Source organism: Hyla sarda, chromosome 7 (assembly GCF_029499605.1).
Source record: "Hyla sarda isolate aHylSar1 chromosome 7, aHylSar1.hap1, whole genome shotgun sequence".
Lineage (NCBI taxonomy): Eukaryota > Metazoa > Chordata > Amphibia > Anura > Hylidae > Hyla > Hyla sarda.
The window spans coordinates 185968837-185988638 of NC_079195.1; the positions used below are offsets into that span (position 1 = coordinate 185968837).

Here is a 19802-nt window from a genome sequence, read left to right on the forward strand (position 1 = left end):
CTCTTTTTCTACATTACTACTTGTGTCATGTAGTCCCCAGTCGGACCACCAGTCCAGCATGCTTTATTATGTAGACCGGAGGTGTGTTCATCTGTGTGGAGGGCTTCTGTGAACTACAGGATTATATCCGGTTCTATTAAATCCCCTCTAGCGGCTCTCACCCGTGTATAAAGACAGAATTTTCCCACCATCACAAGGCTTGATCAATTGTGCAGGTCGGCGACACAAACCATAACTGCTTGGCCACCACTCCATTCACTGTCTACTGAGAGCTGAATTCAGTTTGGTGGTAGTCCCTGAATGTTTGGAAGTCCCATAGAGGGCGAATAGATAGGTGGTTGAGCATGTGCGTTTCCACACCATTTAATTGACCTCTGTTATAGTGATCATTGGGGGTCCTTGCAATTGAATCTACCATGATCAGCTAGTTATCCCCTATCTTTTTGATAGGGAAAAACTTAAATTAATGGGTTATCCCAAGGTTGAGCATTATCCCCATATCCACAGGATTGAGGATAACTACTTGGAGGTATAACTGTTAGGACTTCCACTGACCCCGAGAATGGAGGCTGAATGAATGAATGATGTGCAATCTTGGCCACTTCTGTTCTCTCTCTATGGAACATTGCAGTTCCATACACAGTGAATGGAGTTGTTGCTGAGCATGCGTACTGCTGCTCCATTTACTTAAGTGACATCTGACCCCTATTTTCATTGTCAGCTGTCTGATCTCCATTGATCAGTTATCCATGATCCTGTGGATAGGGAATAACCCCTAATACACATTGCCCCTTAATTTCACCCATGGGTATGGGTCTTAACTCACAGGTCACAGCTGACTTTTGTCAGTGATGTGTCTGAAGACTCTGCAGGCCTTTAAAGGGGTCATCCAGGATTAGAAAAACAGAACTAATTTCTTCCAAAAACAGAACCACACCTGTCCGCATGTCATTCCTGGTATTTCAACTTGGCTACATTTACTTCAATGGAACAGTGCTGCAAAACGGCATCCTACCTGCTGACAAAGTGGTGCAGTATTTGAAGAAATATGCTCAGTTTTTCTAATGTTGATGTTTTCATGTTGAAAAACAGCTCCTGGAATGCTTTCAAGAAATGGTTGTACCACTGGTTACACGACCAAATCAATGTACCGCCAAGCTGTTTGTATACCTGGAATAAAAACTAGAGGTCTGGCTACGGTACATCATACCACACCATGATCCCCGTAGTAGAACCGTTTGCATTGATTGCAATGTGGAACCAGTGGTATGGCCATTTCTCTGAAGTGTTCCAGGAGCCTTTCTTCAACGCCAGGCTGCATGCTGCTGGTGCTACTATGAGCAGGCTGTGTGGCCTAAATGTGCCACCATGTAGTGCAGCGTCCCCAGACTTGGGGGAGATTGGACATAATTGTCCATGAAATTGGAGGATTATTGTATCACAATTATATTAAAATCTCAATATTTATCCTTCCAACCGCAATCTCACATTTCCCCCAAACCGTGCGGCCCTAGACTGCATACATGTAGTGATTCGCAGGATTGCTCATACTGTGGCCTCTGAGAAGTTGGTCCAATATTCAGCATGTAGGATCTAGTCTATTGATGTGAATCCAATATTCCTGCTCATTTTGCCAAGTGCCTGATCTGGGGCCAATTGGAACAGCGACAATTATTACGTCTTTATGCATTTCAGATGTCACTGTTATGTTCACATCCAAACTCCATTTCCTGATAGCAGGACATCATGCAGGGACGTTTCTAAATATAGTTGTCCCTCTTTTCTGTCTCTTATTATGTGCAGTTCAGTCATAGATCAGAGAACAACTTTTTGTCGCTTTCTTCTCTATTCCCATAGCTGATACAGAGGACGCCCGCTCACATCTGGCAGTAATCTGGGTGACATGTTGTTAAACTTTTGCAGCTGAAATTGCATCATGCTAAACTACTGCTTCCTGGCGGCCGGCTTCCGTATCCAGCTTCATCACAACAAAGCCATGCTCCACTCCCGCCATGGAGGCTGCATAATCCTTCTGGATGTGATCTAGCTGGAGAGGAGCTGACTTGACGGTCTTGGGCACGTAATATTCTTCCATACTAGGACATGGTGATTAGAAAGAATGGGACTTTGCTACTTGGCTGTTTATGGAATCTGGTCCCGGAAATGGGAGGAATCATCTATGTTTAAACCAGACCTGTCTATCATTTGCTCTAAATTTATGAGGAGGACCTGTTAATAGGCAATCAGGCCAGATAGGATGTCTTGTTCACCAGAAAAAAAAAATGTATTGCCTTTTTATTAAATTTTCGTTGAATACTGCAGCATGCTATAGCATGCTGCAGTATTCAAAGAAAATGTAATAAAAAGGCAATAAAAAATTTAAATGATTTCTGGTCAATCATGCCTGTTTACAATACACCTTTAGTTATTATATTCATTCTACAGTATATTTCCTTGTCAAACCCTGATGAACAAATAACTTACCAAAACAGTAGGTAAGTATCCACTAAGAATATGCAACACCGAAAACAAAATTAGTGCACTAGACAAATCCCCTAAAGACAAATAAATCTTTATTAAACATTTTTAAACATTAAAAGACATGATTATCGACACAATAAGAAAGGGCTCCAGAACATAAACAGAAGATAGGTATAAGAAATGGACCCAAAACGGATGGATACAAGGTAAAGTAATATGCATACTAAGAGGACATAACTGAATGGGCATAATAAACATTATCAAGTAGGAAAACCCATACAGGGTGCCAGACCATACCTACCCATCCCCAACGATCATTACGCTACAGACAGACTTCCTCAGAGGGCGCTCTTTATCTATGCCTTTTCGGTTATGTCCTCATAGTATGCATATTATTTGACCTTATATCCATCCGTTTTGGGTCCATTTCTTATACCTATCTTCTGTTTGTGTTCTGGAGCCTTTTATCATTGTGTCGATTATCATGTCTTTTATTGTTTGAACATACTTAATAAAGATCTATTTGTCTTTATATGATTTGTTTAGTGCACTCTTTTTGTTTTCAGTGTAGTATATTTTAGGGATCAACCGATATCAATTTTTTTTTTTTTAGGGCCGATACTGACAATCTGTGGCCTTTCAGGCCGATAGCCAATAACTTATACCGATATTCCGGTATAAGTTATCGGCTATTTCCCCCCCCCCCCGGCCCTGAAGAAGCGGCTGCAGTTCAATGATTTAAAGCGGGCGCTTTAAATCAATGAACTGCAGCGGCTTTTGCGGGGCCAGAGACCACCACCGCCACCCACTTCTCTCCCCCTGCCGGTCCTTATTCCAACCACTGCCGCTGCCCCATTGCCTCCCCCATCCCCGGTTTTATAATTGCCTGTTCCCGGGGCCCGGGTCCGCGCTACTTCTGGCTCCGGTGGCGTCCGGAGCTGTCACTGTGCGCACTGACGGTGACGTCACTTTGAGGACGTCACTCATCATTGCGCAGCGCACAGCGTAATGCAGGACGCCACAGGAGCCAGAAGTAGCGTGGACCTTGGGCCCCGGGAACAGGTAATTATAAAACTGGGGATAGGGGGAGGCAATGGGGCAGCGGCGGTCTCTGGCCGGGGCGGTGAGGGGGGGGGTCGGCGCATTATCGGATTATCGGCAAGGTAATTACCGATAACGTCCAAATTCGTGAATATCTGCTGATATCGGCCAAACCGATAATCTGTCAATCCCTTGTATCCCTAGATCCCTGTGTATTGCATTCAGCTGGTAGGCCAAACGGATGTAGTGCCTTATTTATAGTGTTAGTAGCTGGTAGGCCAAACGGATGTAGTGCCTTATTTATAGTGTTAGTTCCTAAGAAGAGAGGTGCCTGACACATGGACTCAAAGAACAGCACAACACACTATGGGTAGATTTGCCTGAAGTGTTCCTAAAAGAGCTACTTCTTTTTAGTTTAGAATGAAAATTTCCACAGTGAATAATAATGTATGCAGTTTACAAAGACCCCATTCACATCATGTCCTGGCTGTTCTTCCAAGGTATACAGTAGGTTACCAGCAAAAAGGTATGCTGATGTATTCCGCAGCGGCCTAATGGACTTAAGTTCTACTAATGACTACATTCTGTCCATTTCCTAAACATATGCTTTTCCTTGTGGCACCACGCTTTTTAGGTTCCTCAAAATAAAAGAATATTATTTGGAAAATGGACTAAATGTAGTCGCTGGTAGTCAGTGGTCCTGCTTAAGGTATGCTGCAATATTACACTGCATACTTTTTTTTGCTGGTTTCCCAACATACAGGGTGGGCCATTTACATGGATACACCTTAATAAAATGGGAATGGTTGGTGATATTAACTTCCTGTTTATGGCACATTAGTATATGTGAGGGGGGGAAACTTTTCAAGATGGGTGGCGACCATGGCAGCCATTTTGAAGTTGGCCATTTTGTTTTTTTCAATAGGAAGAGGGTCATGTGACACGTCAAACTTATTGGGAATTTCACAAGAAAAACAATGATGTGCTTGGTTTTAACGTAACTTTATTCTTTCCTGAGTTATTTACAAGTTTCTGACCACTTATAAAATGTGTTCAATGTGCTGCCCATTGTGTTGGATTGTCAATGCAACCCTCTTCTCCCACTCTTCACACACTGATAGCAACACCGCAGGAGAAATGCTAGCACAGGCTTCCAGTATCCGTATACACTGCTATATACTACTATATACACCGCAGGAGAAATGCTAGCACAGGCTTCCAGTATCCGTAGTTTCAGGTGCTGCACATCTCGTAACTTCACAGCATAGACAATTGTCTTCAGATGACCCCAAAGATAAAAGTCTAACGGGGTCAGATCGGGAGACCTTGGGGGCCATTCAACTGGCCCACGACGACCAATCCACTTTCCAGAAAACTGTTCATCTAGGAATGCTTGTACCTGACACCCATAATGTGGTGGTCCACCATCTTGTTGGAAAAACTCAGGGAACGTGCCAGCTTCAGTGCATAAAGAGGGAAACACATCATCATGTAGCAATTTCACATATCCAGTGGCCTTGAGGTTTCCATTGATGAAGAATGGCCTCACTATCTTTGTACCCCATATACCACACCATACCATCAATTTTTGTGTTCCAACAGTCTTGGAGGGATCTATCCAATGTAGGTTAGTGTCAGACCAATAGCGGTGGTTTTGTTTGTTAACTTCACCATTCACATAAAAGTTTCCTCATCACTGAACGTAAACTGAGGGTCCTGTTCCAATTTTTGTTTTGCCCATTCTGCAGCACCTGAAACTACGGATACTGGAAGCCTGTGCTAGCATTTCTCCTGCGGTGTTGCCATCAGTGTGTGAAGAGTGGGAGAAGAGGGCTGCATCCAACACAATGGGCAGCACATTGAACACATTTTATAAGTGGTCAGAAACTTGTAAATAACTCATGAAAGAATAAAGTTACGTTAAAACCAAGCACACCATTGTTTTTCTTGTGAAATTCCCAATAAATTTGATGTGTCACATGACCCTCATCCTATTGAAAAAACAAAAGTTGGATTCAAAATGGCCGACTTCAAAATGGCTGCCATGGTCACCACCCATCTTGAAAAGTTTCCCCCCTCATGTATACTAATGTGCCACAAACAGGAAGTTAATATCACCAACCATTTCCATTTTATTAAGGTGTATCCATATAAATGGCCCACCCTGTATGTCTCTGCTGTACAGTTTAATTGGAATGAGGTCTTCTTTGCCATTGCATTCAAGGGGTCTCCTATGCACAAGTCTCAGACCGCAGGGTTTATCTGCTGGACCCCGCACGATCTTGAGGCTGGGGACCTGAATCTTGTCTTGAAATGGAGAAGTGAGTCACGCATGCACGCTAATGCTCCATTTATTGTCTTTGGAGCTGTTGAACATAGCTGAGCACTGTTTGGGTCCCCCTTCTTAAAGGATTACTCCACTGCTCAGCATTTGGAAGAAACTGTTCCGAATGCTGGAGCCGGCCCCGGAAGCTTGTGATGTCATAGCCCCGCCCCCTCATGTCGTCACTCACTGCCCCTCAGTGTAAGTCTATGGGAGGGGGTGTGACTGCCTCACACCCCCTCCCATAGACTTGTATTGAGAAGGCGTGGTGTGACATCATGACGGGGCGGGGCTATGATGTCACAAGCTCCCGGGCCAGCTCCAGCATTCGGAACAGTTTGTTCCAAACGCTGAGCAGCAGAGTACCCCTTTAATATTGTGGGAGGTCACAGTGCACACCCTTTCCCCACTCAAATGATCCAATACTTATACCTTATCCTCTATCCTGAGGACCTTTTTAAAAGGGTACTCCAGCCCTGAGACATCTTATCCCCTATCCAAAGGATAGGGGATAAGATTCCTCACCGTGGGGGTCCCGCCGCTGGGGACCCCAGCAATCATGTTTTCGCCACCCACCTGTTTGCGAGCTGGCACTGCGGCGTGCAGCTCAAACAGCCGGGTGGCGACTCCTCCCCCGTGTGACGTCACCCCCCGCTATGCAAGTCTATGGGAGGCTGCGTGACGGCCGTTTGCGGGGGTCCACAGCTGCGGGACCCCCCGTGGTGAGACATCTTATCCCCTATCCGTTGGATAGGGGATAACATCTCAGGCCAGGATTACCCCTTTAAGCTCTCCCCCAGAAAACCCCTTTTTAAGATACCCTTTTCCATAGTAAGGCTGGCTTCCCATGTAGTACATGTAGTGCCAAAACCAGAAGTGGATTCAAAACACCAAAAGGTAAAAAGAAATATTTTTTTCTCTTAGTTCCAATCCTTTTTTTTGCTGAAAATATTGATCAAAATGAGTACCAAATACTAACCAAAATATTGTCACCCCAGCCGAAAAAGTATCTGACCACACTGTGAAACCCAGACTGTTGACCCTGCTTGTGCAGCACCTCTTCATAAAAAATAAATAAAACAAAAAATAGTTGTAAACATGGGCACTTTTATACAACACTAGGGCAATTTCTTTAATAAAGCAGTCTATGGCTTCCCAGGCACTCTGAAAGTTGTAGTTTTGCAACTAGAGATGAGCGAACTCAGTGATTCGATTCGTCACAAACTTCTCGGCTCGGCAGTTGATGACTTATCCTGCATAAATTAGTTCAGCTTTCAGGTGCTCCCGTGGGCTGGAAAAGGTGGATACAGATAGTCCTAGGAGACTCTTTCCTATGAATGTATCCACGTTTTTCCAGCCCACCGGAGCACCGGAAAGCTGAACTAATTTATGCAGGAAAAGTCATCAACTGCCGAGCCGAGAAGTTCGTGACGAATCGAATTTACTGTAAGTTCGCTCATCTCTATTTGCAACAGCTGGAGGCACACTGGTTGGGAAACAGTAGGCTGAGTTATTACTTGGCACGCTGCACCCACACATTCCGGATATTGTACACCACTTACAGAGGGTATGTGAACAATACTTTAATCTCATCTGATATACTGCAGCCACGAAGTAATATTGCACCTGTTTTCACTAACATATGAATTTCCTTTGCAGGTGCGTATTCTTGCCGTATTGTATGGCATAAAAAATATTAATGATACACCCGCAAAAAAAAAAACACCCTTGAAATATTTTCTTAGAAATACTTTCCACGGTAGAGAAACTTTGGTAAAAGCATTTGCTGCTTTAGTAGAGTTTATCATTCCCTAGTTGTTTTTCTTGGACTGGATACAGCATGTAATGTGACCTAATAGTCTACAGAACACCTCCGGCCTCAGCATCGGCCATTATTCTTACGGCTTAGTTTGTCGGAAAATGGGAATATTTTTTCTAATAAATTATCTTTTAATAGGTTAATAGGCTTTAAATAATCTGGGGCTGGAAAACTGTATGTAAATGACCTGTTAAAAAATCTCCAGTACTTTTTTTGCTGAATGCTCTGCAGTAAGTTGTTTACATCTTTCCAGTCCTACGCAGTGCTCTCTGCTGCCACTTCTGTCTGTGTCAGGAACTGTTCAGTTCTGTGCTCTTGACAGTTCCAGACATTGACAGAGGTGACAGTAGGGAGCACTGTGTTGGATTGTAAAGAACTTACACATCTTCCTGCAGGACAGAAGTACTGGATGATTTGATTATTTTAATAATATACTAGATATAATATACCAATTGGAATAACTTTCATAGCATTGGTTGATTTGGAAAAATGTATTTTCTTCGGATTACCCCTAATAGGAAAAAATAGACTCATGGGACAGTACTGAGGATCATCTGTTGAATGAGACCCCTGCTCACCTTATCAGATTGTGCCGCTATATTAAGTCATTATGCTAAAGTCATGCATTAAAGGAAAGTGCTGCAGACTGGCCCATTAGTTCTTTACAGGAAACAGGACAACCCCCTCCACATACACACACAAATGGGGGTTTAGCCAAACCTGGGCAGGGGATTAGTTGACCAGTTGCCCATAGCAACCAATCAGATTGCTTCTCTTATTTTTTAGAGGTATTTTTAAACATGAAAGAAGAAATCTAATTGGTTTCTGTTGGCAACTGCTCCACTTTTCCTATGCACATGTTTTGACAAATCTCTCCAAATATATATTTAGCTTACCTTCATTGACGATAGTAACTGGAGGAACCCGGAATGGGCTGATGGTGGGTGCCGGAGCTTGCGGGGGCTGTCTGCTGTCTCTTACCCTGGGGTATCCTGTATCTCTTTGGATCTCATTACTACCTCCTAATCCCGGGGTGTACTGGTGACTGTTTGGGATGTGCTGAGGCACCACTTGAACCAATGGTGGTGAACCATGGGGATCCCTCCTGGAGAAAACCCTCATGCACTGTTCTTCCAGCAATGAGATAATGGCAGACTGGTTATTGACCAAATCCACTAGCGAGGCGTACTTTGTTTCCAGCTCTTTGTAGCGTGTGGCGGCTCGCAGCATCTCGGCTGTTACATTGAGGATTTTGTTTTCCAAATGAGATATTTCAAGAGAGTTATCCCTCTTCCGAATGATCTCGTGTAGGAGTTGCATGTAGAGTTGTGTGACCCGGGAGTTCATATTGCGGCTCTCTTTCCTCAGTAATTTTACCTCGTTCACAATATTCCCATCCACATCTACTACCACTTGTAACATTTCCACCTCTCTCCTTTGCTTAGCTAAAGTGTCTTTAAGGTTTTCCAAATCCATTCTTGTTACCTGGTCCTTACTTGGACTGGGCCCTTTGGTGCTGACACATATAGGCCCGGTGATCCTCTGCTGAGGCACCATGAATGTGTATCCACACCGTTTACCGTCATTGGCGTCTGTACTGCCCACAGAACGGGAAACTCTTTTGGAAGTTCCTTTCCTGCTTTGGAAGTCGCTGCTTGTGCAGTATGTGAAAGGTACCAGAGATATTAACACCACCCCTAAGGTCCAGAAGGTTTTTTCCATCGTACCCAGGGGTGAAGCTGTTGTCCAGGCAACTAAAACAGAAAAAAGGTAAAGTTACTTATTTTGGCTGAGGTAAACCCCTCTCGCTATTGTGTAATGTTGGACTTTTCAGCAAAATTCCTCCAAGCTAAATTTATGAGCTGCTGTTAAACTTTATTACTTATAAAAAAAAAATAAAAAAAACTCAAGAGAATTCCATAGTTGAAGAAGGTTTTTCAGTCCCATATTAGCATTTCATGTTACGTATGTCTCAGGCTTCTACCATTGATAACCTTTTCCGTTTCCTTCTCCCCATACAACCATTAAGAAGCTCAAAAAAAAAAAAAAAAAAAGGCTGTTGCTTTATAAAGGAGTGAATATAATGCTATAGGAACGTGCATTGTATATTTACATAAAACGTGTCTTCTTGTTCAGGCCGTGTTCACACCTGTGAAAACCACCCTTCCGGATGTGTAACATGACTAGTAGCGCTGGTGCCCATTGGACCTCATTGACTTACTATGGGGACTGTTAGGTTCTGACTTGTTGTCCATCATTTTGACAGTGTATACAGTGCTCCCTCAAGTTACAATATTTATTGGTTCCTGGATGACCATTGTATGTTGAAACCATTGTATGTTGAGACCATAACTCTATGGAAACCTGGTAATTGGTTCTGAAGCCACCACAATGTCATCCAAAAATAGGAAAAAGTGAGGATTAAAGAAAAATAAGTAGATAACTAATACAGATAAAGCAAATCCTTGCATATAAAAGTAAGAAAGATCTGCTGGGAGCTGTAATCACTGTCTATGTCAGGGTTTCACAAGCAGGGAGCCTCCATCTGTTGCAAAACTACAACTCCCAGCATGCCCGGACAGCCTTTGGCTGTCCGGGCATGCTGGGAGTTGTAGTTTTGCAACAGCTGGGGCCACCCTGCTTGGGAAACACTGGTCTATGTAGAGGACAGAAGCTTTTTCAGGGTCCTGTACAGTACACAGTGTCCTAAAAAAGTAATGGAGTCGCCCTCGCCTGGTGTCCAAAGGAGCAGGTAACCCTGGTACAGGTAAAGTGTACAGAACATGTAATACCTCCCTGTACTCTAGGGGGCGCTACCAGACACCAGTCAGTGCATACGCTTCAGTAATACAGGGGTTTTACCAGTGAATGCCCATTCTGATTGGTCGGTTCTTCCGGCCATTGACACGTTTCACAGATCTGGACTGTCTCTACATTGTATGTTGGGTCTGGTTTCAACTTACGATGGTCCAGAAAAGACCATTGTATGTTGAAACTATTGTATGTTGAGACCATTGTAAGTTGAGGGATCACTGTATAGTGCTGAGGCTGGGGCTTAAATAAGAACAAGACTTGGATATACACGTTTTCTTTAAAGTTGGCCAAACTTGGGGATTTCTCAATAAAGAGACACCCTGATAGGTCTTGTTTAAATCTGGGGAACAATAAGCTCCCCCCCCCAACGTTCCAAAAACAGTTCCACTCCTGTCCTTAGGTTATGGAATCAAAGTTCCATTGATAGAAATGGAAGTACCTGATGAGGATTATTTTCTGCTTCAAGAACAGATGTGTCAATTCTTAAAGCATAAAATAATCCTAGTCAGGTCCTTCTATTGAGCTCTATGGGGCTTTGATTTTAAGTGGATTCCGGGCAGAATCTCCACATTGAAATTCTGCTTTAATGGTATTAAAATTACTTGTATGCCATGGATTTTGTATGGAGACGTAGAGGAAATTTAGTGAGGAAATTCAGCAGTGTGGACAAGCCCTTAGAAGAAATTAGCTCTATTTTCTATTCCTGGATAACTCCTTTAATCAGGTACTCCACGGGAAAAAGTTCAAATCAACTGGTGACAGAAAGTTTTATACAGATTTATAACTTCTATTTAAACATACTAATCCTTCCCGTACTTATCAGTTTCTGTATGTCCTGGAGAAAGTTGTGTAGTTCTTTCCAGTTAGACCACCGTGCTCTCTGCTGACACCTCTGTCCGTGTCAGTAACTGTCCAGAGCAGAAGAGGTTTGCTATGGGGGAATAGTTCCTGAGACACAGACAGGTGGCAGCAGAGAGCAATTTGGTCAGACTGGAAAGAACTACTCAACTTGCTCTGTAGTATACAGCAGCTGATAAGTACTGAAAGGCTTAAGATTTTTGAATAGAAATAATTTACAAATCTGTATAATTTTCTATATTTTCTATATTTTTTCATATTTTCCCGCCAGAGTGCCCCTTTAAGCTCTGTTCACATTTAGTTATTCATATATCTGAAGTTTAATCCAGTGTGTATCACTGCACAGCCACCGCACATGCCTTGACCATTGGTAAAAAATGCTACAGTGGTAAAAAAAAATACAAATAAAAAAAAAATTAAAACATTTTATAGTGGCCCACTGTATGGGGGGGGGGAAAAGCAATCTACTCCACTTTTTTTTTATATATAATAAATATAATTAAAAATGGTATGCTGGTGCATAGTAACTGAATTATCGCCAAAAAATGGTCTGGAAAATGGTGACCCAGAGCTACATTAAGCTTGTGCATTAAAGGGGTATTCCAAGCAAAAACTTTTTTTTATACATCAACTGGCTCCGGAAAGTTAAACAGATTTGTAAATTACTTCTATTAAAAAATCTTAATCCTTCCAATAGTTATTAGCTTCTGAAGTTTTCAGTCTAACTGCTCAATGATGATGTCACGTCCCGGGAGCTGTGCATGATGGGAGAATATCCCCATAGGAACTGCACAGCTCCAGGGATGCGAGTCATCAGAGAGCAGTTAGACAGAAAACAACAACTCAACTTCAGAAGCTAATAACTATTGGAAGGATTAAGATTTTTTAATAGAAGTCATTTACAAATCTGTTTAACTTTCCGGAGCCAGTTGAGAGAGAGATATATATATATATATATATATATATATATATATATATATATATATATATATATATATATAATATATATATAAAAAGTTTTTGCCTGTAATGCCCCTTTAAGAGCTTTCATGGCACACGTGAACAGTCCCTTATTGTTGTCCCCAGCACTGCATTCTGGTTGTTTCTGATTTTATTTAGCGCAGTCGGTGGTAGTTTGGACCGAGGACATGGGTGGGCTGTCCGCACCCTCTTGTCTGCCAGCTTCTCCTGTTTGAATTCTGCAGAGTATTAAGTCATCAATTCCAAGTTTATTATATAAACAGGAGAGTGCTCTGCAGGTATAGCAGCGCTGGAAGGCTGTCGGCTTTGGAAAAACATTCCCTTTTATTTTGCCCAAGCCAAGCTTCTTTATTGCTTATGCCAGTGGTCTTGAACCTGCGGACCTCCAGATGTGGCAAAACTACAACTCCCAGCATGCCCGGACAGCCAACGGCTGTCCGGGCATGCTGGGAGTTGTAGTTTTGCCACATCTGGAGGTCCACAGGTTGAAGACCACTGGCTTATGTGATAGAAATTCTGGTTTATACTATCTTATGCTTTAATTCTATTACTCAGGGGCAGATGAATCTTAGGAGCAGAGGTCTATATAGAGTAATCACACTATCACCATTATTACTACCTCACATTGTACTGGCCGGGGGCCCCTGTGAAATGAAAACAGAACTGGAGCTCCTTCTGCGCTAATGGGGATCTGGCTTTGCTTGTCATCCAAGTCTGTAATACTTATGTGGACAGTGCTGATATTGGAATACAGTGATCCCTCAACTTACAATGGCCTCAACATACAATCATTTCAACATACAATGGTATTTTCTGGACCATTGTAACTTGAGACCAGACTCAACATACAATGTACGGACAGGTCAGATCTGCAAAACGTGTAAATGGCTAGAAGATCTGACCAATTGGAATGGGCATTTACTGGTAAAACTCCTGTATTCCTAAAGTGCATGCACTGACTGGTTCTCTGGTAGCGCCCCCTACAGTACAGGGGGGTATTGCATGTTCTGTACTCTTTACCTGTGCCAGGGTTAGCTGCTCCTTTGGACACCAGGTGAGGGCGGCTCCATGTTACTTTTTTAGGACACTGTGTACTGTACAGGACCCTGAAGAAGCTCCTGTCCTCTACATAGACAGTGATTACAGCTCCCAGCAGATCTTTCTTACTTTTATATGTAAGGATTTGCTTTATCTTTATTAGTTATCCACTTATATTTCTTTAATCCTCGCTTTTTCATTTTTGGATTACATTTTGGAACATCAGAACCAATTACCAGGTTTCCATAGAGTTCTGGTCTCAACATACAATGGTTTCAACATACAATGGTCTTCCTAGAACCAATTAATATTGTAACTTGAGGGACCACTGTAGTTTCAAATTTGGGAGATTATGACAGAGCACTAAAGTTGTAGCAACAATTGTGCAAGGATACATTTATTTAACATTGATAAGTTTATATGTGACAAAGGAAAGTCTGTATCTCATTGTGCATCTCTTCTGTACTCAACCTTTAGGGATCAATAATACCCCGATCAAGAATTCTACTATAAAACATTTATTTAGTGTATTGTAAAAGTCTAGAACACAACAAGATAATGTTAAAAATCACCAGTATTGTTAATGTGCAGAATAGGAACATCCGTAGTGTACTGCAAAACTCTCCTCTGTTGAACAGTATTATATTTTCTGCAACGTTCCTGGCCTCTATATGGTATGTGTTTGTTAGTGTCTGCAGTCCACCCAACAACTAGAGGCACATTGACAATAAAAGACTTTAAAGCATAAACACAACTAGCCCCCCTGACATGTTTCGCACCTCAGAGCTTTGTCAGAGGGTGAGCTAGTGGCCTCTTCTGTAGCAGGAGTATATGTCTTGTCTATGTCTATATATCAGTATAAATGTAGCCGTCATTAAGGATCATCTTCTCTTCCAAAGCAGTTATATTGACATTTCCCCGCTGTGTCTCGTGACTGCATAGTTGTCACATTTGGGTATGATACCATCAAAGTTAAGCCCCGGCATGCTTCGCCGCCTTGAGTTAGTTCATATGAAAAAGCCCATATGACAACCCACATGTTTTCGGAGACCTACCAATGCTGACTCTTTTTTTCCTAGGGTTTCCATTCATTTCAGAAGAAGTTACAGTTTTAGAAATAAAAGCTGAAATATAGCATAAAACAATTCTCTCTATAAGCGGTAACTGTTGCATCCTAATGCGGATCAAGTTTTTAATAAATAACTTGGTCTAGAACAGTATTTCCCAACCAGGGTGCCTCCAGCTGTTGCAAAACTACAACTTCCAGCATGCCCGGGCAGCCAAAGTCTGCCTGGGCATGCTTGAAGTTGTAGTTTTGCAACAGCTGGAGGCTCACTGAATGGAAAACACTGCTGTTCTTTTTCTTCTATAGAACTAGATCTAGAATATGGCCTTTGATGTGAACCCAGATCAGCATCTGTTTCTATTGTAATCTCCCTTGGCCATCACGCTGTTATCATAACTTCTTAGTGCACTTCCATTCCTGCAGATATTGAAAGGTCCATAAAAGCATAAAACGGGTGACAATCCTTTCATTTTGCTCAATACGGCTCTAAAATGAACAAGTTAATCATTCCCATATGGTATTAAAGAGGTACTCCCGAGGAAGTTTTTTTTTTCAAATCAACTGGTTCCAGAAAACCATACAGATTTGTGAAATACTTCTATTTAAAAGTCTTAACCCTTCCAGTACTTATCAGCTGCTGTATGCTCCAGAGGAAGTTGCATAGTTCTTTCCAGTGTGACCACAGTGCTCTCTGCTGACACCTCTGTCCGTTTTGGGAACTGTCCAGAGCATAAGCAAATTTCCATAGCGAACCTTGCCTGCTCAGTTTCTGACCTTATCAGAGGTGTCAGCAGAGAGCACTGGTCAGACAAGGAATGGTAACATTTCACTTAGCTTTCATCCAGTATTACGTGACAACGTGGTTTTCTGGTCTGCGAGACCAGTTTTGATCAGGTTGGGCAGAAGAAATGCTTCATCCATTCTGGCATTGATCTGGTTGCCTTGGTAGTGAACAGTGGCCACTTTTTGGGGGGATCAGTGAGCTTATTGCAACCGGAGTTCCCCCCCCCCTCCCCCCCACAGGGGGTAAAGACTTGCTTGGTAGTTGCAAAAATGTGCTTTGGTCAGAATTGCTTCAACTTGCCTCTATAAGGAATCACATCTCAAGGAAAAGATCTATGCGAAACACTAGAACTCCAAACTGCGGACCTCCAGCTGCTGCAAGACTACAACTTCCTCGCATGCCCGGACAGACGTTGGCTGTCAGGGCATGCTGGTGGTTGTAGTTTTGCAACAGTTGGAGGTCCGCAGTTTGAAGACCGCTACTGTAGATATATAGAAACTGCAGGTAGCACATCCTGATATCCTTTAATACTAAAGCCCTCTGAAATGTTTGACCAATTTCTCCATCTTTACTTTACAACAAGAGATTGTATTGTAGACCTAGCATTGGTAAGAGTGCGGTTTCCATCTCCCATGACAGCTACACTTTACAATTTTCTGGGGAATTAGGAAATGTGTCGGGCTGACACAGCAGGGCACAAAGAAATCATGTAGATCGGAAAGTGACTGACAGGTGACACGGCAGAGGCCTGTCTGTATGGCTTTCTCTAGCAGCAACAGAAGCTCACTGTTGAGCAAATCTATGGGGAACCATCATGTGCGCAAGGGGAGCTCTTGTATAAACAAAACAGACCTTAAGGGTAGTCAGGACTGGGACTGTTTTTATGGCACTTTTTTTATAACACAGGAGTCTGTTCGCAAAGAACGACAAACTTGTAGCACGTTGGCTTTTATCAAAGGAGCCTACAGATGATTGGTATAAGTCAGTCAAGACTTATCCTCTTTATTGACGATAATCTGTCCTTCTTATGGCGCAGATAAAAAGATTGCACAACAAATGTTGATACAGATTCAGAATTTTGGTATCTCCTTTGCATTTGTTCATATTTATTGCTTTCGAAAAGGGGGGGGGGGGGGCGGGAGAAAAGGCCCAGTGATCTCATGGAAGCAGTTATGTCACAGCTTTCCAAGCCAAGAGCCTCAAAAATGTAATACAAATCAAAATGATGGGCCTTGGAGGCTTGACAACATCTGTAGCACATATAGGTTTTTACATCTAGATGAGTCTTCGTGAGCCAAACTGGAAAAAAAGGTAAAACTGTATAATGTTTAATGATTTAGACTCGGTCCGTGCTACTTGCAGACGGGCGTACGTGACAGCAATGTCATTCAGGCATTTGTAGTTATCAGCTGCAGAGATTGATGGTAAATGACCACTGTGAGTCCTGGTAGGATCCAGAAGGTGACCCCCAAAAATTTGCATCCATGTAGAATTTTTTGAAGCAGTCAGATCCTTTTGCGGTCAGATACTTCATGGGTCATCAGACTTGCGATTTAATGCAATTTAATGATGGCTAACCACATCCAGCTCAACACTTCATATTACACCCAACAACATTGGCTAAAATAGCATCCTCGCTTCTGCGCCTTACCCTTGGCTTCCTCTCATAACTCTTTACAGCTCCTCCATCGAGCCAGCATATATTCTTACAGTCAGTGAAGGGGTTAACAGCCTCCAGATGTGCCTTTTGTGGTTAATATCCAAGACCCTTTCTTATTCCCTTATTTAAACATTTAAGTGTTACAAAAACAATAAGATTTGTGTAAAACCAACCTTTTCGGAGCCAGCGGAGATCTGCTTTACCTCTTCTGCACAGGGTAGAGAAGGGGTGTCGAGGACGACTTTATCAGAATTCTTCAGCAGTCTGCTTCATTTCTTTCCATCTGTAAGCCAAGGTTGGAAGTGAAATGCTCTGCACTCCAGTTGTCTCCCTCCAGCAAGGTCCCGCTCTGAAATGCTCTGCACATCCTTGTGCTTGATGTGTTGTGAAGAAGGGATTCCTGAACTGACATGGGGTTTGGTAACTGAGCCAGCTGGCACCCCTCAAGTCTTCAGCACAAAAGACAAGTTAAGACCTATCACTGTGCATTTTAATCCCTTTATTTTGCTCATTGTGAACTTGGTCCCTTGTAAAGTGATGTGCGTTTTCCCTGGTTGGGTAGTTGTGGTCCCCGGAAAACTGAAGATGATACTGGATGGCATCAATAAAATTGTGTTGCTTACATCTTCAATGTCTATTCACTTAATACCATGCAGCTTTTATATTGACATCGTGCTCTTTCAACCTCCATACTTTGTCTAGCTTTATATTTTATTGTTTATTAATATAAATTCATGGGGATCTCCTTCTCTATACTGTAGACTTCTTTAGGTGTTGATAAACAAGAATAGAATACACAACGTTCACTTTGATCCAGCATTGCACGAAAACTCTGTACAGAGAGTGCGGACCTGCATAGATGTGTGTGCTCTTCAAAATCCATTTTTTGTTTTTCTTGTATTGCACTATAAAATGCAGTATAAAATGTAACAGTCCATTGTTTAGAGCTGCATTGTGTTCTCTTCCTGAGAGCTTCTCGTGGTCCTGCCGGCTCTTATTTCCAGGAGCGCAGCACATGTGGCTATAGTTAGTGCTGAGTCTCAGATTTAATCTCCTAATGTTTGTTTACAGTGTTCTTTCACTATACCTTTTTAGGGTTTCAGCTAGCACCATTCTGAATTAAATAAAATGTCGCTTTTGATATAATAAGCAAATCACTTACCTCCCGTTCTCTCCTGTGCCGGAACTGTGTGTTGAGCAGACTTTGCTCTGCGTTATGTCCTTGTTTAGATAGGGAGGGATGGAAGTCTTATGTAATGTGCCTCTGTATTAAAATCTATGAAACCCGAGATCCAGACCATGCGAGGGTCTCTGGACTTTTTTTTTTTTTTTGGTACAGTGAGAACCTGTTACAAGCTGTGAGGTTTGACCAACTTTTAATGTAGCACTTAATCTTATATAGTCAGAAGGCATTAATAAGAGGTTTCTTTACTATTTATTGTTCCTATACACTAGAATGTTTACTTTTGTGATATAGATATATATATATATATATATATATATATATATATATATATATATATATTTCAGTTTTTATTTTTAAACACCATTATGCAGTTTCATTGAATTATTAAATTACAGAAACACATCCGTAGGTGTGAAGAGGCAATGCACCTTTGTTGGCTTGTTTGGTTGATAGTTGTTCATCACAACCGTCCCGTGCACATAGATACTCGGTTTAGCAGTGCATGCACTTGTTGTTAATGAAGATGTGCACGAAGGCTGGGATCCTCACACATTCAGTTTTTTAACTGCAGTTATTAAATACAAAGCCAGGAATGGATCTGAGATGATGTCCCAGTCTTTCCTTAATACATTTGTCCTTCATTTATGATCTCTTCCTAGCTTTGTAATCTGTAATTGCAATAAAAACCTGAACATGTGAACACAGCCTTAAAGGAAAACTGTCACTTGTTTTCTCCCGCACTATCCACAGGTACTGGTAGATAGTGCGGGAGACGCTGTTTAAAATGAGCCCTACCTTGTCCGGATCTGCGCCGCCGTTCTCCCGCAATTGTAGGTTTATTATCTGTTGAAATCTTCCTGTAACTGGCACGGGCGTGGCTTCGGCGCTTAACTGGCACTGACGTCAGCGCCGCTTATGAATATTCATCTCCCCAGTTAGGAGCGGCAAAGAGAGGGAGAACTGGAGGGAGGGGGGATGAATATTCTTAAGCGGCGCTGACGTCAGTGCCCGTTAAGTGCCGAAGCCCCGCCCATGCCAGTTACAGGATGATTTCAACAGATTATAAAACTACAATTGCAGGAGAACAGCGGCGCAGATACGGACAAGGTAGGGCTCATTTTAATCAGAGTCTCCCGCACTATCTACCAGTACCTGTGGATAGTGTGGGAGAAAAGAAGTGACAGTTTTCCTTTTAAAGCGTACCTGTCAGATCCCCCCCAAAAAAAACTGTTACTCAGTACCTCATCCTGACCGTGTACGTGTAATTCGAATGTATCTATCACCGATATTTCACTATAAAATAGCATATTAACACTGCTCAGTGTCCATTTCATTCTGTCTTCTGGAGGGGGTGTGTTCCTCTCTTGCCTGCACTGTGATGACTCCACCCCCCCTCACTCTGCTGACTCACTGCTCTTAGGAGCGAGCTTGGCAGCCCTGCTCTGTAACCCTTTCCTCTCTGCTGTACACACAGATTATTGGTGATTCCTTGTACTCTACCACAAAAGACAATATGGTGAGTGTATAACTTACCTCTTCCTAAATTAGTGCAAAGGTTTAGTGCTAAAAGTACTGTAGTGTTTTATGCATACATGTTCTATATGTTTCTATGTCATTCATGTGTGTCTTCTTTAGGCAGTCCTGTAATGCTGGGACTTTTAATTTTGGAATAGTTGGAGGTACATTGTTTGGATAACACTTTTTTACAGCAGTCTTGCATTCAGCTGTGTGCCTACAACTTTTGCAAAACT

The 19802-nt window shown here is 42.3% G+C and overlaps 2 protein-coding genes across 16 annotated transcripts in view; one reads left to right on the top strand and one right to left on the bottom strand.

Annotated features, from left to right (window-relative positions):
* The window catches only part of ANGPTL1 (angiopoietin like 1), a 98717-nt gene extending 80640 nt beyond the window's left edge, over positions 1 to 18077 (bottom strand). For 2 of the 3 annotated variants that reach the window (XR_008846547.1, XM_056531821.1), the window contains exons 1-2: positions 17039 to 17182; positions 8561 to 9418 (exon numbers count right to left, since the gene is read on the bottom strand). Coding sequence is in view for 2 of the 3 variants with exons in the window: in XM_056531821.1 (XP_056387796.1) it covers positions 8561 to 9386 (826 nt within the window). In the remaining variant the exon portion in view is untranslated. Of the gene's footprint in view, positions 1 to 8560; positions 9419 to 17038; positions 17183 to 18027 lie in introns of those variants that run through there. The other variant, XM_056531822.1, reaches the window with a different exon arrangement.
* The window catches only part of RALGPS2 (Ral GEF with PH domain and SH3 binding motif 2), a 264782-nt gene that overhangs the window by 184820 nt on the left and 60160 nt on the right, over positions 1 to 19802 (top strand). The gene's annotated exons all lie outside the window — the stretch shown is intronic.